Source organism: Marmota marmota, unplaced genomic scaffold (genome assembly GCF_001458135.2).
Source record: "Marmota marmota marmota unplaced genomic scaffold, marMar, whole genome shotgun sequence".
In the NCBI taxonomy this organism is placed as follows: Eukaryota; Metazoa; Chordata; class Mammalia; order Rodentia; family Sciuridae; genus Marmota; species Marmota marmota.
Window position 1 is genome coordinate 40048232 of NW_025999932.1, and position 19605 is coordinate 40067836.

The window sequence follows — 19605 nt, forward strand, 5'->3', positions numbered from 1 at the left end:
CTATTAGCTTCTCATATATTACTGTCTCATCCTTTGCATCTACAGAAATCCATACCTGAACATAAAAAATACACATTCAGGGCTGGGGGGGAGAGCTCAGTGGTAGAGCACTTGCATAGTATGCATGAGGCTCTGGATTTGGTCCCTGGCACCACATACTCATAAAAGAAAACATTCACTCAAGTATTTCTATGCCACATTTTTATATTTCTCCTTGGACAAACTCTTCATTTCCCATATAGTCTTTCCTGCTTGCTCACAGTCACCTCACAAATACTGACAATAGCCAGTGTGAGGGTACATGCGTGTAATATAGCGAGTCCAGAGGCTGTGGCATGAAAATTGCAAGTTCAAGGCCTAGGCTGGGAAACCCTGTCTTAAAAACAAACAGACAAACAAATAAATAAATAGGGCTGGGGATGTGGCTCAGTAGGAGCACCCTTGCATTCAGTACTGGGGGGAAAATACTACTGATTGATACCCCTCATCCTTAACAAGACCAGCTTTCAATGAATGTTCCACACTTCAAGCTTAAGTTTGTTCCTCTGCTTTAGAACTTCAGGCAATCAGTTTCAGATTTCTATTCTTATTCCTCTTTCAGTCCACTTTACTTCAGTCATACAAACACCCTTTGGAATTTCTCCATCCAAAATGACACTACTTAATAAATCAGCATAGGAAAAAAAAAAAAAAACGCTTTACTGATGGGCATCTTGTACTTTTTCTTTTTCTTTTTTGGTACTAGGGATTGAACTCAGGGGCACTCAACCACTGAGCCACATCCCCAGCCTTATTTTGTATTTTATTTAGAGACCACTCACTTTTTTTTAATAAATATTTTTTAGTTTTAGGGGTACACAACATCTTTATTTTTACGTGGGGCTGAGAATCAAACCCAGTGCATCACACATGCTAGGGGAGTGAGCTACCACTTGAGCCATATCCCCAGCCCCGCACCTCACTTTTGCTGAGGCTGGTTTTGAACTCTCGATCCTCCTGCCTCAGACTCCCAAGTTGTTGGGATTATAGGCGTGCACCACCGTGCAGGGCACATCTTATACTTTTTTATCAGGCACAATTTTATACTTTAGTTTCTATCCATCGCAGTCATCATCATGCCCTTGTTACAGGCTACTGCAAGTCAATATAAACAGCCTATGTGTCTATGAAGCAAGTTTTACTTCTATCCTTAACTCTTCCTACTCATCCTGCAAAATGAATTTCTTAATTTATCTCTTCATCCCTCCCTCCAACTAGAGTAAAAGCTTCACAGGAAGAAGAACAAGGTTTCTCTTTTGGACACTACTGAATCCCCTGTATCCACTTGTAGAGCTCAATAACTATTTACAGAAGAGATGGTGATTAAATGAATCTCCAAAACACCTCCCACATTCTGTCCCTCTCCAATCTTTCCCTCTGCTTAACCAGAGATTGTCAAAAACAAACTCAGGGTCATGAGGCTGTCAGGATTCAAATCACTAGTTGGCCTCTAAGTAGGGATTTAGTCTTGAGCCTGTGACCTGACTTCTCTCAATCCCAGTCTCCCCACCTGTAAAGGAAAATATGACTATGCCAAGTGAGGACTGTGATAACGTAGATAAAGTTCTCAGCACATAAAAGTGCACACAGTAAGTGCTAATTGTGGCTCTTAGGTTTTGTCCATCTGGGTCAGTGCCATCTGTACCACTGCATCTTTCCCCTTCTCATCTGCTACAAGACTAGCATCTCACAACAAAACTTACTTTGAAACAGAAGTACACTAATGAGTCCAAAGTGAGAGCGTGAGAGTTTTTTCCTATGAATAAAGTATATGCACTTGAGTGACAGAGCTTACACTTCTACTGAGCAGTTCCGGCCTCTATGTTTCTGTGTTTACACCTTGGTTTTCAACTCTGCTCAGATATGCTACATTGCCCAAGAGTACAGTTTTGCATAGGTGGCTGCCAGAAGAGTTACTTTTCACAAGACAACTTAACCAGGAGAAAAAGCTTGCTGTCCCTCTCTCTCTGGCAAAATTCATGAAAATGTCTTTAAGAATCTTCATGTGATATTTTGATTTAAGAGATATTCTATAAGCCGAGGAGAAACAACTATCTTTGTTGCATATATTACTATTCAAACTTTCAACTCCACTAGAACTCTTCATTTGTAGGAAAGGTCAACATCATGCACGATGAAAATCCCTTTAACCCCTTACTTTATTTTGCTTTTTGCTCATCTAAATAAGGAACAGTGCTCACCTAAATATTTATTTAGAATAAAGAGAAGAATACATGTGGTTTACACCCAGCTTTTTACCTGAGTCAAAGATGTTTTGCAGAAGCAAATCTTTAATACCTTTTGGGTATTCAAATGTCATGGAAAAATCACTGACTATTTTTTTCTCTTTATTAAGTGCCTACAAACTCAGGTGACATCTCTTTGCCCCTCTGTCCCAAATAACATTGTATTGTTGGATGAGGAATTAACATAAAGATTCTGAATTTTAACTAGTTCAAATTTTCTAAAAACTAAATATGTGCAAGTAAGATTCAAAATTAAGAACCTGCAAAACCCACAGCCTAAGCCGGCCACAAGCAAGCAGAGAACAGGAAGGAACATTTTTAAGCACCAACCTCACATGGCAAGGTCATAAGTGAAAGATGTGGTTCCCATTTAAAGCACTGGTTTTCTCAAATAAATGCCAACACAACAAACACATCAGGTTCACCTAATTTGGTAATGAGCATCAGCATTACTGAAGAAGAGGAAGGACCCTGAGCCTTCCTGCAGAACTGGACAAACACATAGTATTATTGGTCCTGCTGGTCTCTGTTTTCTGCAGTCCTACACGACTCTTCTATAATTCATGGTACACTCTATGGAGGTAGAACTTAATAGATTTTTTTGAAGTTAATGATTCAGGCAATTCTTGGACAACTTCTACTTGAGAAGATGAAACTAAAAGGTCCTATCAAAAGACAGCCCCCAGCTGCTAACAGCTCAACTCTGGAAATTCCCTGTCTTGCCCATTCCAGACTATCCCTAAATCCAAATAACCAAGTTTAATGACCCTGGAGAGCATTTCTAGCCCCCAGTGAACTCAGAACTCCATCTAAATACTAGTTAAGGATGCCGATAAATGTTTATTGAATTAAAGGGGGAAAAGAGCACTGGAAACCTAGCATCCAAAAGCCACTGCCTGCTCCATTGCCCCACCCCCTTCTTCCTCTGTAAGAGAAAACTGGAAGATCTTGACCTAAGGGTCAAGTCATACAGGATCCTGGGGGCCTGACACTCAGCCAAAAGGTCTGGGCAGTAGCTCCAAAATGGGGCACCCACTGCCCTGAAAATGCTGGACACTTGCCAGGATACAAACCGTCCCCCAGAGAGCGGAACTGGATGGTCGGAAACCAAGTCAGTTCTGTACAGATCCCAAGGCCCCAATCCCATTCCACCACCCTGCTTCCTGTTTATGGATCCCGCTCCTACAACTCCAACAACCAAAGAGAAGGCAGACGGCTCAGAAATATGTCAACACATGACATAACTTGAAAAAGCTGGCTGCTTATTGGCGCGAGTTACAACTTGCCGGGTTCACACCAGAGAACCGGCTCGCTTTAATTACTTTTCTTTTACCATATCATGCTTCCCATCCAGAGCCCCCGCAAAAGGTCGCGTTACTGAAAACCAGGTAGTCCGGGTGATGGGAACCCTAAAGTGTGGGCGGAGGGCGAAAAGCAAGGAAGGAGAGAATGGATTACTTCCGAAACGACAGCGGACTAGGATTCACCGCGATCGCGGTGGCTACTTCCTCGCACAGGCACAGGAAGAGGAAGGCTCGGCACCCCCTCGCAGGCGGCACCGAGTTGCCCGAACGCTCAGGGATGTCGCCGAGGGGGTCTCGCCGCGGCGCGTGGATGCCCTCGGGTCGGACGAGGGCGTGCCACCTTTGTCTGGCTTTCCCCACCAGGATGGGCGACGCCTCGATGCAAAGAGGGTTTGACCGGGTTGAGGGCAAACGCGTCTGCCCTCGCTGGGGTTCCTGGCCATGCTCACGGTCCAGGAAGCCGGCTCAGACGTTCAAATCCTTCCACTTCCACTCCGCGCTCAGTGCGCACCCGCAAGTCCCAGTCCCACGGCCACTTCCCCGGCGCGACAGACACTGGGTGGAGAGCCCGGGACCCGCGCACTCGGGCTCAGCAGCCAAGCACAACCCGGCCCTCTTGGCAACGTACTGTGGGGTGAGGCGGGCCACCATACCCTCTGCAGAACCCGCGCCCACGCGCCTGCTCCAGAGAACCCGCGCAGAATGGACCCCTAGCGCGATCAGATCTCACATTGGCCACCGCGTCGGGAAGACACGACAGCCGGCCCCCCACACCCACTGCCTGCCCCTCGGCCTTCTCTCACCTGCCTGCACGGTGTCCGAGAGGTCATGCCCGGGGACCGCGGTCCTGGGAAATTCCTTCAATTTCCTGGCGCTCAGGTTCAAGCCCCCAGAGTTGGCCGCCTCCTCCAGCGCGCGCTCCAGACCCCGGTTCAAGGGCAGGTTGAAACCCCCGCTGCCGCCGCCGCCTCCACCGGTCCCGCCGCTGACTCCGGTTCCTCCGTGGTGCTGGTGGTGGTGGTGGGAATGATGATGTGGATGCAGAGTAGCAACGGAGACGGCAGGGACGAAAGGTTGGGGTTCGTTTCCCGGCGTCGCCGCATNGACTCAAGAGATCTAACCAGCAGGATCTCAAGTTCGAGGCCAACCTCACCATTTTAGCGAGACCCAGTCTCAAAATAAAAAGGGCCGGAGGGGTGGTTCAGTGGTAAAGCGTCTCTGGGTTCAATCCCTGGTACCGGGAAGGGGAAAAAAAATTGCTTTCCTCAGTCTACACAGGAAGTTAAGAAATTTATCTGAGGTCATCCCTGCAATCAGAGGCGGAGCTGGACTCAGACTCTAGGGTTGCCCCCTCTTTACTATACACCCCTGGGGCCAGATCCCAGCGCATATAGACAAATACGATTGGGGCATAATGGTTGCTGAGGGACAGTAGTAAGCTACAAACACAGAAAGGACTTCTGAAAAAGGGTCGTTTTATGATGGACAGAATTCATTGTCAATTGAGGGAGAGGACCTGGCTATGGCCTATTGAGCCTCAAATTGGGCCGTACCAGGAAAGGTTAGAAAGCTAGTGACTCTGTAAGTCTGTCACAGACTGAGACTGAGCCTGGGTACCGCCAAAATATCCTATAGAGCTGCTTCTCCTTTGCCCTGAGTAAGAACTGATAAATCTACATTCAAGCGCGTGAATTCACGTTCTGCCGCGGGCCAGGCCAAGGCTTGCAGGCCTTAGGGGAGGACAGAACATCTGTCACCTAAGGGCAGACCAGCTGCAAGACTAATAATCTTAGTCATTTCCTGGAGCTTCAGCTCCAACTCTCTAGGGCCTTCATTTTTTTTCTCTTTATTCAAGGTTGGATTGTCCCTAGAAGGTGATTTGGCTTGATGAAATGAGGCTGTGAATGAAGTATGAAAATAAAAAATCCACATTCAGAGCAGGGAGTAGGAATGCAGAAGTGTGATGGTCTAGGCACCAGGCTGGAACGTGACTTAGAGGACTCAGCCTTGAAGTATGGTTTGATATGTGTCACTTCCATTGACTGCATGCACACATAGTCGTTCTTAATTCTTATGGGATTCTTGGCGGAGCAAAATCATCTTCTCAGAAGAGACAAGCGCCACCTACTGGTAGACCCCCAAACTCTTCCTCCTCCCCGGCTTATTTTTAACCAGCAATTTGGATGATGGCTACAGGTTCTTTTCATGTTTTTGTCTTCAGTGTCTTCCAAACATTTCATGAAGTAACAATCGAAAGTATTGAGAAAGGGGGAAAATAGGGATATTTTCAGTTCAAAATGTTGACTGTTAGAAGAAAATGATTGATTTAATCGATAGATTAAAAAAAATTGAAGCCTTTAAAAAATTATTCTAACACCCAGAAAAGATACCACATCAACAAGACTTTCACGTTTAAGACCCAACTCTGTGGAACATGGTGGCATTCATCTGTAATCCCAGCGACTGGGGAGGAAGGCCTGGTTGAGCAAGAGAAGCACAAGTTCAAGGCCAGCTTGGTCAACTTAGGGAGCCTCTATTGCAAAATTTCTTTTAAAAAAAATTAAAAGATTGAGAGATGTAGCCTAGGTACAGAATGTCCCTGAGATCAATCCTCAGGTGGGAGGAGGGGACCTTCTAAGTCTTGCTTAAAATGTGGAGTTCTGGACAATTTCATAAAAACCAAAATTATTAAGAATTAAGAATGGGAGACAGATTTGGGGGTGATTGTTCCCCACATGCATCTCTGGAAATCAGCAAGAATTCTCTTTTGAATTCTCTTTGAGAGAATTCAACATAGACTGAAGGGTGGGCCTGGTCCAACATGTTTGTTCTTCATGGATTCCACGGGCCTGCTCCAACCAAACTAACTGGAGAAGAGACACTGACACAAGGTCCAGCTATTATTGGCCACAGATAGGGTCACCCCTCAAACTCTCCACTGAAGATTGGAGAGAAACACATGGAGACCAGAATCAAATAAAAACAGGTATTTGACTCAAAGGTCACAGAATCAGGGCTTGTTTACATTTTTTATCTTGATGTTCTCCAACCCCTTTGCTTCCATTTTCTCTTTCCTAAAAAGGTGCAAGACTGTTTCCTGATCAACAATGCCTTTTCTGGTTACTCCCTCCATATGCTCTCATTACTAAAGTATTCTCTTTGTACCACATCTGTCAATATTCATCTGTAAATATTTATGTGTAAATAATCAGGGCATGTTATATTCATTGACTTTCAAAGGCCTTTTTATTTTATGTGCTGCCTACATGATTCAGTAAGTAATGTCTGAGATATTTGTATGCTATAATGCAACTAATACCACCAAAAAGAATTTCTCTAAATATAATAAGTTTTACTATCTTATACAGACATGTTTCAGAGTTTTCCAATATTCCAGATCATTGATCTGTGATAGTTGGTGGCAAAGTGACTCTAACAAGATGAGAAAAATTTGAAGCATGTCCTGAGTTTTTTTTTAATAAAAGTGAATTATCCGATTTCAAGAATTGCATATAATTGTGAGACGGTACTTTTCCTTTTTTGTGGGGGGCGGGTAGGAAAAAAAGAAACAATGGCAATAATAATTTGTACTGTTAGTATCCTTTTTGAAAAAAATAGAAGTAGGTAACTAGAGTCAGTTAACAATTCTTTTCATGTTATTTACCTGTGAAATCGAAAAGCCTAGAAAGTACTTGCCTGGACTGTTGGTTTTCTTAAAAAGGGAGTTCCTCATAGGTACAGGCAGGTGCCTTCAAGCATTTTCTCAAGCTGTGCTCACACCCACTGTGATTTAATGTAATGCCACTTATCTCCCTGGGAGTTGGTTTGTTTGGGCCTTCACCTCCTTCACCTTCATGCCCTTTTGTTTTATAGGGCTTCTTGATCTAGAAATTATTGTAAGTCTGAAAAGAGAATGCTAGCTGCCTTTACACTTTTAAATCTTCTACATTTGACCAGCTCTAGCTTTTTACCTTCTCTGTCCCAATATGCCCATAGAAAACCTCAGCCCCTTCTAAGGGGCTTGCTACTCCTTCTCATGGAGCAAAGAAGCATCCTGCCCCTAATTCTCTCCCAAACTGAAGCAAAACAGGAGCTCCTGGACCAGGCCTCCTTTCTAGGTCAGCTGCTACCAAATAAACTGTAGAATCTGGGCCATTAATAAAAAAAAATTCCCAGGCTGGGGTTGTATCTCAGTGGCAGAGCACTTGCCTAGCATGTGTGAGGCACTGGGTTTGATTCTCAGCACCACATGTAAATAAATAAATAAAAATAAAGATCCACTGACAACTAAAATGTACATACATACATGTATGTATATAAATGAACAAATTCCCACATAAGCTGTCTTCTGGAACCACTCTCTGAATGTCAACAGAGGAATAGTGTGCATAGCGTCAGAATTATCTATGTCTTAGACTTTTATTTATTTTCATGAATATTCTTGGACCCATGATGAAATGCCAATTTGGGGGACCTATTAGTATTTTCAAATCAATACTTTTAAAAATTATATATGATATATTATTATCAATTGTATGGCAGAGACAACATTCTGAGCTAGAACTTGTGAGGCATAGTAGCATCTTGAAAGAAACTGTGTGGAAAATAGAACCTGGACCATTCAGGATAAGAAGCTGATTGCCACAAAAATAATATCTTTGGCTTAATGAGATTGAGATCTCCCTAAGTAAATTGTAAGGGAAAAAGTGTCAGTGAGCAATAGCCAGTCCTCTGCTTCCTCAGAAGTTTTTTTTTTTTTTTTTTTTTGTACTAGGGATTGAATCCGGGGTGCTTAACCACTGAGCCACAGCTTCAGCCTTTTAAAAAATATCTTATTTAGAGATAGGCTCTCGCTGAGATGCTTAGGGCCTCACTAAGTTGCTGAGGCTGGCTTTGAACTCGCGATCCTCCTGCCTCAACCTTCCATGCCATTTGGATTACAGGCATGCACCAGCATGCCAGGCTCTCAGTGGTTTCTTAAGAGGTAGCCAGAGGAAGTCCCCAGAAAACAAATGAAATGTACCAGCTAACAGGACTTAAACTTACAAAGAAATTGTTTTTATGTAATTGGCTTTTTAAAAGATATTAATGTAAATGTTAGAATAATATTTAACAATAGCTTTACCATAATTGATTCACCTACATTGCACACATGTACCATGTTATTGATTTATGATATAGACATATTATGTTATTGGCTTGTAATGTAATGAATACATGAATTATTTGAGAAACAAATTATCTATTTATAAATATATTGTTGAACTTTCATGGATGCACTGAAGTACCATTACCCAGTGTGTGTGTGTCCCTCTGAAGCTTAGTTCTCTAGGCTGCTAATGGGCATTATTTTACTATAGGACCTCTCAGAGACTTTGGTGTGCTACCAATGTACATTGTGAATATACATATTCACATGTAGTTTTCTCACATATATTTAGCCCCCCAAAAAAATCTGTTTGAAAAACTGTTATCCACAGACCACACTTTGGAAACCCTAGACTGGGATAATCTCACTCATTAATGTTATCTGTAATATATCACAATTCAACAGATCAAAATTTACCACCCAATCAATACTTAACATGACGCCAGATGTCACTAAATAGCATCTCCTCAGCAGATACTTCTCAGGCCTATTGTCCATTAGGTAGTTGTTAAAAGAATGAAAAAGTTTTCCTACTTGCATAGAACTAAAGCATTAATTTATATATTCCCCAAAGGCAGTTTTTAAGACTATGGATGACAATCCAGGGTTATTTTTCAATTCAAGGTTGTCATTAGTGCCTAGTCAGATTCAGAACAGTCCCCAGTGTGACTATTCCTCCTGAATTTAATAGGAAATGCATTCCAGCTATGATATCATTAAGCATCCTATATCTGGATGATGTCATTACTGTTCCTATTATACATTAGATGTTGAGAACCTCCAGTTATTTCTCAGATCTTTCAGGTGCATCATTTAAAAAGGGGTCACACGTGGACTTAGGAAATACGGCTGGACCATGAAGTGATAGGGACATGGCCATTTCGTCCTTGTCTCCTGCAAACCAGGGCAACCCCCAAGGTTCAGAAGCATAATAGTTAGGACTTAGCTCAATTTCTGGTTGATGCAGAGAGAGCAAAGTCAGGATCAGTAGGATTGGCCTTAAGGGACAGACCAGGAAGGAGATTCATCCCAATGAAAGGGGACAGTACAGGAATTCTTTACCGCAACAGTGGGTGCTATCTGCAGGTCTGGTCATAGTCACTAGAAGCCTCAGACAGTCTAGTAAGAGTAAAGATATTCTAAGGTCCTGTAGACTAAAACTAGTTTCAAGCCAGTGCCTGGAAATATATATGGTAGTGTCCCCTTGGCAGAAATGTCCAATAGATAAACAGGACCATAGCCCAGCTGTCTGGGATTCAAGACATGGCTCTAGTCATAGTGGTGAGCTGTAGTCTAACCATGATGCACTAGTAAAACACAGGATGTCTCTACAAGGATGGACAAGAAACTAATAGTGGTTACTTATGGGAAAGAAAACTTGGAGGACAGGAGGGGACCTGACCTTTCTTTTATCACCGTTTTGTTTGGTTTAAATGCTTCATCTTGTGCATCTGTAACTTTTGTAAAACTTTTTTTTTTAATTATACTTTTAAAATACCAGTTAAGGAGGCTGAACTTGGAGCAATAGTCAATGGGGAGATGTGGATAAATCTCCATGAAGGTTTAGTGAAATACTGCTCTTATGGAATGAACTAGAAATGAAGAAGCAAGCTAGAGTGCTGTTACAATGGTGTGGGGTGAGATAAGGAGTTCCTGGACCAGGATGAAGCACATAAGGATGGATGGCTAAGAAATATTTGGAAGGGAAAAATCACAGGGCGCTGGCATTCAACAGATATGCTAAGCGGCTTCTTAATCACAGGCCATGATTGTTAGTGAGGTACAATGGAGGGAAGTAATGTCTCTGCACTGCACTTTTAGAAAAGAAGGCAAGAGGTGATGTGCAGAATACCCTCAGTCCTTAGGAGAGCAGATCTAGGATGGCTTATGAATATTCAGACTACACAGGTAAGAAGATGCAAAGGAAGTTGAATTAGAAAATAAAACCTATTTCCTCCAAGTCTTTGGGGTCAAAGGGAAAGAGAGAAGATTAATAGGTTACTAAAAATACAAAGAAAACTGGTATAGTTTTTAAGATGAGAAAGGTCCTAGAAGATTCCATAGAAAAAAGATCCTGTGAGGAAGGTCAGAGTAGTGGAGAGCCCAGGGGAGAAAGCGAGGATGAAGATGGAGTGGATGACCTTAGGGGTGACATCCAGGGGAAAGATGGAAGAGATGAGAGATGGAATTCAGGGTGAAAAAAGGACTCAGATTTCTCTAAACCCGGAATAAAAATGTTAGGAGGCCTAAGTGAGAATGTTAATATGCCAAAGTGACCATTCAGACACTTTAGGGACTGTGTGTTAAAAGGTCAGGAATTTAAACACATGCCATTTACTGAGAGCAGAAGAGAAGGTTGGAAATGGTTCGAAGGGGGTTTTATGAACAATTTAAACCAGAAGTTGCAGGACAGTTTAAAGTGATGCTCTAAATCACAAATACTTGATCCTTGGGTTTTCAGCCTTAACAACAGTATGGAACTGTTACTGAATTCTTCCAGCTACTCACAAATGTTGGATTTTTTTTTCCATTCTTGGATGTTCCTATTTGCTAATATTCTATGGACTGAAAAATCAAATCTGCCTTAAAATGTATAGCTTTGTATTTGAGATAGAAAAATACACAGGTTTCTAATAAGAGGCCAGCTATCTCCAAATTCCCACCTGCAGTTAGGATCACATCACAGAGTTTGGACAGAGCCTTTCAACTCCTTGGTCAAAAATGCCTTAGAAGTCTAGTCCAGCTTCCCCCAATGTACAGATTGGGAAACTGAAATATATGCAAGAAGGTGAATTGCTCAATGCCATGCAGCTGACCAGTACAGAACTTAGACTGGCATTCAGCTTTGTAGTTTGTATCCAGTGTTCTCCCAGTTCTTCAAGAGAATGGAAGTTGTCAGCTATGCCATTACCTACCACTGTTGGGGATCTGCTTCTATCCTTCTGTCAATGTGGTTCATCTTTGTGCTGCATGAGGTACAGGCTATGGTCAGAGCTGTTCCAAGGAACCTGAGATGTTTGGCTACTTGTCTAAGGATAAGGCAGGACATGTGCCCTGGGCAAGGTAAGTCCCCAAAGGCCAGGCAAAACACAAAGCCATGGATTAGCTGACATCTTTTTCATGCAGCGACCTTTTAAGATCCTTTTTGTTGTCATCCCAGGGTCTAAGTTCTCTTGACCTCTAGACCAGTGACTACAAAATATTTTGAGGGTGCAGAGCCTTTGAGGGTTTTTTTTTTTGACAAGATTTATATTCTCTCTTCCACAACATTAACTCCTACAAATATAGGTTGGTATACAATTACAAAGGGTTAGAAACTCTCTGAACCCTCTAGGGCTGGTCAAACTTTATCTAATCAACTCAGATTCTGAACAGACTTTTCCTATTGAAAAACCTCAAGCCAGAGTGATGGTGTGTATCTATAATCCCAACAATTTAGGAGACTGTGGCAGAAGAATTGCAAGTCTGATGTCAGCCTCGGCAACTTAGAGCCTGTCTCAAAATAAAAAGGGTGGGGATACAGCTCAGTGGTTCAATCCCCAGCGCCAAAACAAAACAAAGCAAAAGAAAACCTCAAAACACAGGTAAGTACCCCACATTTTACATACAGTAGGTTTTCCTTCTCCTGAACCTCTGATACTTGCTTTGGGCACAGAGGGGATTGTGTGACGTTGGAACTGTCTTCCAGCATCTAAGCGGGGCTGGCAGTTCATTGACACCGATGATGAAGATGCATCTATGCTGACCCCAGACTCCATTTTTCACATTTTTAACCCTTATTTAGGCTTCCATGACCACACACCTACTTGGATCCTTACCCAGCTTCTCCTAATCACCTCCCATAGCTCAGGTTAGATTATTTATGTGTGCTCATGCCCTTTCCAGGGTTCCTGCCATCTGGCTGATGACAGGACACATATGTCAGCAGAGGATGTGGGTGCCCGCCTATGATTGAGCACAGACTTGTCATCCTGAACAGCATGGCTGCCCAGCGTGTGGCTCACTCCCTAGGAATACAAGGTATCTCTTGCCTGAATCTGCAGCTAGGACACAAATGACTGAGGTTCCTCCCACTCTGGGTTGAGTTTATGGTGGATGGCAAATATGTGTTTGAGCAACATTTAAGTTGTCCACCATCTTTCAATTATCTAGAACTCAGAGTTATTTCACATGTAGGCCCAGATATTATTTAATGAGACAACGCATTATTTCTTCAAGTTAAAAATCTCAAGAGGTATGGGTTTTCTCATTGAATTCATTGAATTATTATTAAGATTTTCACACAACACAAACCCCTAAAGGGGATGTTCAGTGAATATGGCAGAGGAGAATAAACATATGAAGCCTGGTGTTTAAAAAAACAAACAACAAACAACAAAAACCCAAATGTATTAGGTGAATGTATCAGAAGCAGAAATTTCTGTTTTCATACTTCATTAGATGGGAAAGTGGTAAGCATGTGTGTTACCTTGTGTGGTTGGCATTGAAGTAAATAAATGGGGTGAGGGAAAGAGTGGAAGAAGGGCAGACCTAAAATTGCAAATCCCCAGACAATGAATGGTAGCCTCATGATCCAATATAAAAGAAGCACACATCTTTCAGGTATATGCTTCTTTTATATTGGTACTATTAGGTTAAACTGTTCTCCACTGCATGTTTCAAATTATATGTGCCTCTTTCAACAAATGGAACTGTTTGGATCCAGATGGCTGCATTAAGCAATACCTGTTTGGGGTTGGGGGTGAAACTCAGTGGTAGAGTCACATGAATCCCTGTGTTCTATCCCCAGCGCCAAAACAAAGCAAAACAGAAACAAAGCAATATCTGCTTTACTTCATCACATCTGAAAGTTGAAAGTCTAAGAGATGGTCTAATCCTAATACTTTCCAAAAATGAGGCAAGGCTCATATGTGCTGCTCCTTTCAAATTTTCTTTTGACTTAAAAACTAATAATTTGAATGCAAATGAGAGATATTAAATGCAGGACTCTTAATAATTGACTATTTCCCTAGTCATTAACAGTTGAATTAAGTAAGCAAACAAATATGTGTTCAGCTTCCATTAGCCAATCCCTTCCTAACTTCAGTGAGCTAAGAGAAAACCCCAGAAGGCTTTCATACTTGAAGGGAGGTGGAATGTGTGGCAGTCATATGACGTCTAATCCAGTTACTGACGAAAACAGCAAAAATCTGGCATTAACTTAAATGCATTTTTGCAAATTGTAATTTAAATTTGCTCCCTTTGACCTTGCCCTTGGTTTTCCCCTCAAATAAGTAAAAGAAAAATCTTTAAAAATCTTACGATTTCATGAAAAAGATCAGAGAAGTCAGTAAAATAAAGTATTTTATAGTTATTTCTTAACTACTGTGTTAATTAGAGTTCTTGAAGGCCAAGGTCATTGAAATATTGTGTGCAATGGGAACAGAACTGAAATGGGAATGAGCAAAGTGCAGCCTTATGTCTAGCAAGGTCTCCAGTCAACTGTGTTACTGAGGCCAAGTCATTTAATTTCTCAAGAACTCAATTTCCACATCTGTCAAATGCAGGGAGTGGTTAGTGTATAGAGCTCTCTTTTGTCTCTAAGATTTCATCACTCTCAAAATTACAGTTTGATCAACGATTTCAACTTTTTGCTCTACAGGAAGCATTTTGACAATGTTTCTTATACAGAGAAAGACATTGTTTTAAAGGGTCCCCTCCCTAGTCAGAGTTGGACAAATTGTGAATGGCCTGAGTGGGCAGGAAAAGAAACTACCATCCTGAGAAATCCACAAAACAAATAATAACCTGTCATACAATCAGATAATGTGGAATACTACAAGAAAATTCAGTTTCAAAACTTTTCTCAGTTAGATTATATTGCATATTCCTCTTCTAATAATATCTTACTTCTGTAGTATCTATAGGCAGAGAATCTCAATTTTAAGAAAGTGTCAGGAGAAATGGTGCAGAGGTAGCATTGGAAAAGGAATTCAGAGAAGGAAGATCTCAAAAGGCAGTCAGTTGGTCAACCAAGTAGATTTAGGGAAGGTACAGAGTGATCCAAATTTTCATGCTGCATGATAACGCTGATGTTTCAGATGCAAAAGTTATTGAAAAGGGGTCATGTTAATGAAGTAATTCTACCATTTTGATTATATTTACATACACACAATATGTTCTGTTAAAAGATAATTTTTAAAGGCAAAGTCATGACTCTCATACAAATATAAAATAAACATATGTCAAAGAATTTACTTTAATATGAGTGAATTCAGTGAGATATTATAACCAGCTCAAAGGAAAATTCAAATTAACACATATATGCATAGGCAGATAAGGAATGCTGAAAGGAATTTATAAATAGGTATAAAAGTAGTCTGTCCACAGAGTACTAATCAATTGCCTCTCATCAGACACAAATAATTTGCAATTCTGTGGACAAGAATCATTTGCATTATTATTAGTTTTCTATCATTACAGAGTTGTAAAATAGCTCAAGGCAATGAAAGAGGGAGATAACTCAAGAAATGTGCCAGACAGCCACTCAGTAATCACTTCCCTCCTCCTCCTTGGAAGTTTTTCACAATTTTCCTCAACAATTCACATTAAGGACATGTAATAAAGCTGAGTGTAACAAACCCAGGGAACAGCAACAGTCCAGCCTAGGTTTGAAACTCTTTGTCATTTTGAGCAATGTTCTGAGTCTATTTTCTTTTCGGTAGGCTAAGGATGACAATATCTACCTATGAGGATGTTAAATGAAGATGGATAAATAAAAAGAGAATAGTGCAATTCATCAAGTAGGTTCTGAGGAAGTGGCAGCTTCTATTTGGCAGTAATAATTACACAGGAAAGTCCACAGCATTCCTAAGAGATAATATGAAAAAAAAAAGTCTTCTTGTGATCCAGGTAAAGCTTAAAGATGTAATTTTTTTTTTAAATTATGACATCCTGAATAAAAAATTAATTCATTCCCTGTAGGATTACAAAATGGTAGGTGCACTCACTTTGGAAGAGCGTTGGCAGTTTTACAAAACTAACCCTTCTCTTACCGTAAGACCTAGCAATCATGCTCCATAATGAACTATCAAGCCACAGAGAAATACGGAAGAACTTTAGCTCCATATTGCTGAAGAAGATAATATGAAAAGCCTACACACCAAATGATTCCCATCATACGACATTTTGAAAATTACAAAACTATGGAGACAGTAGGAAAAAAGGGAGCTAATAAAAAAGAAAAAGAAAGAAAAAAGGGAGAAGGTGAGATAAGTAAGTGGAGCAAGTAGATTTTTATGGCAGGGAAACTGCTTTATGATTCTATAGTGATAGATATAAGTCATTATACATTTGTTAAAATCCACAGAATGTACAACAAAAAGAATGAATTCAATGTAAACAATGGAGTTAGTTAATATATCAATATTGGTTTATCAATGATAAAAACATACTACAGCAAAGCAAGATATTAATCAGAGAGGTAAATTTGGAAGGCAGATATGAAGGGGTATATGAGAATTCTCCATACTCTTTATCCAATTTTTCTGTAAAGCTAAAATTGCTGGGTTTCCAGAAAAGAATGACAATTCTAACTGGTCAGTACCTATGCCACATTGTTTGTCTTAATGTTTGTCATATTATCCCTGCTACCTAGTGAGTAGTAAGCCTTCCAGGACAATTAGTTACTGTTACTACTGTGACTATTTCTATTATTTAGATTTCATGCTTTAAGCACAGTTTGGCTTTTATCCAAAAATGTCAATATCATCTGGCCATACATGTATGTCTTAAAATGTATTTTTTTCCATGGGAAAACATGAAAAACACTATACCCAGAGTGAAAGTGTTTTATATCAGGTTTTAGTCTGGGCTCAACAATGTACCCTGCAAAAATTTAACTATAGGATGATGAAAGGCAAGGCAGTTGGCTCATGTAATCATGTTATGTAATTGTTTTATCTTTAATGTAATATTAAATAGTTATTAGGAAATTATTGGAAATGAGAAACGTTGTGATTAACAGATAAGTAAACACCATCAGATCTTTTTTTGGTGCCTTGTTGGATAGAAATCTGATGTTGCCATCACCAAGAAATAATTTCAAAAGGACTGGAGATTTCCAAGAAAAAACTTAAGGTAGAAAGGTGAGCCGTTAGCTGGGCAATGTGATGATCTGCACTCGATTATCCAAGAGGTATGAAGTTTGCTTTTTCCTTAAGAACAGCTTGTTGAGCAGATATGCTTTGAGTCTGACCAACTGACAAGTGCTCCCTTCCCATTGTCTGTGCGACCTCTAGGAAGGAGAAAGGGAAGTGAGCACAGAGAAGTACAGTCAACAGAACAATGGCACGACTCTGCAGGACTATCTGCACCAGCCTTCTGGTTATCAGGCCTCTCTTCATTCTTAAAAACTGATGAGAGGGGACTTTTGTTGTTGTTGTTGTTAGACTAGCAGAAAATAACTCACCACATAGATCAATAAATCCAATTGAATGACTTGTGTGTGTGTGTGTGTGTGTGTGTGTGCGCGTGCGCTGGAGATCGAACCCAGAGCCTTGTGCATGTGAGGCATGCACTCTACCAACTGAGCTCTATCCCCAGCCTTTAAATCACCTCTTTTGCCTGGGAAAATAGCTCTCAAATTAGGGGCAGAAACCCAGTGGGGAGAATCCTCAAAGGTAGCTCATCCAGATGTAGCCCTACAGAGACTGCCTGCCTATTTGGCTGTTCCCATACAGCCATCGACAGGGACAGTATCACTGCCAACTCACATGTGTTATTTGTGTGGCTCTGTCAGACAAGGTAGTAAGCTTTCTTTCACTTCTCCTCCTGGACCTGCCCTCGGATACCAGTAAGATGATCACAGGACAAAGGTCTTTTCATGAGCACCATCTATTTTTTTGCTGAGGAAGTCTTAGGAGTTGGGTAGGAGGAGTAGAGGTAGCACATTCTCTTGCTCCTGATAGCTGTCCATATGGAAAAGGTTAGAGAGACATGCAGAGGTACAGACAGGAGAAACAGAGAATGGATGCCATGATCCTATTGAAGTCTCCCCAGGTCTCTCTCCTCTGTCATAGGCCCTGCTTCCACTGTGGTCTGACTCTTGCCCCCAGCCTTGGTTTGCTCCCTATGTTCTCCCCTTTCTGAGATCACTGACAACTGCCTCTCACTCACAGAACCATCTGGATATTATTTTCCCCCTAGGTTCAAGACCGGCTACTGACACATATTCTGCAATGGGAAAACTTTCTTCCAGGGTAGTAGGGTGACTCTGTTATTCCAGATCCATTATTGTGTGTCTGAATTTGTTTTGTTTTGTTTCTTTATCCTAAATTGCACACATCAGCCATGCTTTCCTAAATTCTGTTGAGTTGGTCTGTGGAAAAGGACTTTATTCTTATATGATTCTAAACTATGAAAGGGAACTGACAAAAGCATTGTCCACGATATATTCATAGCTCTGGATGGAGGTATCCCTGCCAGCATCGTGTGTAGGTGGGTTGGGTGGTCACATGACTTGCTAAAGCTGACCAAAGGACCTGAGAATCAGCGGAGGCCAGGAGCTCTCCCTGACTGCTTAAGTGCCAGCCCTTTGTGGGTGTCCTCTCACCAAAACCATGTGATAGAGCTATTTGTGGGCTATTCATCCTATTAGGGAGCCAATTCTTTTTCTTAGTTTTTCTTACTCTCTTCTTTTTCATAGTTTTCTTTTCTATTTCTATTAATCTCTCCAAATATGATTGATAATTGTTTTGTTCCCCTCCCCTAAAATATTTGCTTATTTTAAAGGGAAAGACCCCACATCTTTATTGGCAGAAATCTGTCAGTCAGCACCTTAGCCACCTAACAAATTGTGGGACAGCTTGAATTATATACCAGTGTATGGGCTGCCATGCAGAATATGAAACATGGCCTCGAAGGACTCCTGCTACAAATGTTAACTCAGAGCCTAATCAAACCTTTTGGAGACAGACACTACAAGAGCAAGTTAAAGTACACCATGAGGATACTGCCAAGCACATCCAGTATAAGGAACTGATCTTTTCAACAGATTAAAGTTATTTTTGAAATATTCCAAAGTTATAATAACCATATTATTTCCAAAAAGCCCAAGACATAAGAAACAAAGGGACTGCTCTACAATAAAATTTAATGAAAAGATATAAGAATGAAGGGCTGAGGTTGTGGCTCAGTGGTAGGGCACTTGCCTAGCATGTGTGAGGCAATGGGTTCGATTCTCAGCACCGCATATAAATCAATGAATAAAATAAAGGTCCATCAACACCAAAAAAAAATTTTTTAAAGATATAATAATGAAATGTAACTTGGGACCCTTGAATAGATTTTTATTTACAGGGGAAAAAATAATAAATGGTATTTATATTTGGTGGTCAGCATTTATTTATAAGCTTGTTAGTAACATTTAAATATGAAATATATAGAGCTATTGTTAACTTTCTTAGATATGATCCTGTTGTAGTTATATAAGAAAATGTTCTTAAAATTCTGTGCATGTTGAAGTATTTAATTCAAAATGTAATGATACCTGCAAATTAATTTCATATGATTAAGCAATAATGTAAAAAAAAGTATAAAAAAGTATGTACACATATTTGATATCTGTATGTATAGTTACATATGGTGCATGTTTTATGGTTTGGATACAAGGTGCCCCCAAGAGCTCCTATGTTAATGAAAGAATATTCAGAGGAGAAATGATTGGATTATGAGAGCTGTAACCTAATCAGCCCACAAGAATTTGAATGGATTACCTGGGTGGTAGCTATAGGCAGGTGGGCATGGCTAGAGGAGATGGGTCACTGAGGGCATGCAATGGAATTGACAACTGAATTGAACCTCTGAAATCATGAGCCAAAATAAACTT

At 40.8% G+C, this 19605-nt stretch overlaps 1 protein-coding gene across 1 annotated transcript in view; it reads right to left on the reverse strand.

Moving 5' to 3' along the window:
• Nucleotides 1-15845, reverse strand: part of Lrch1 (leucine rich repeats and calponin homology domain containing 1) — a 194031-nt gene extending 178186 nt beyond the window's left edge. Inside the window, exons 1-2 of the mRNA XM_048800552.1 lie at nt 15773-15845; nt 4393-4695 (exon numbers count right to left, since the gene is read on the reverse strand). Of these exons, the coding sequence (XP_048656509.1) occupies nt 4393-4695; nt 15773-15845 (376 nt within the window). The remainder of the gene's footprint in view (nt 1-4392; nt 4696-15772) is intronic.
• Nucleotides 15846-19605: the final 3760 nt, after the last annotated feature.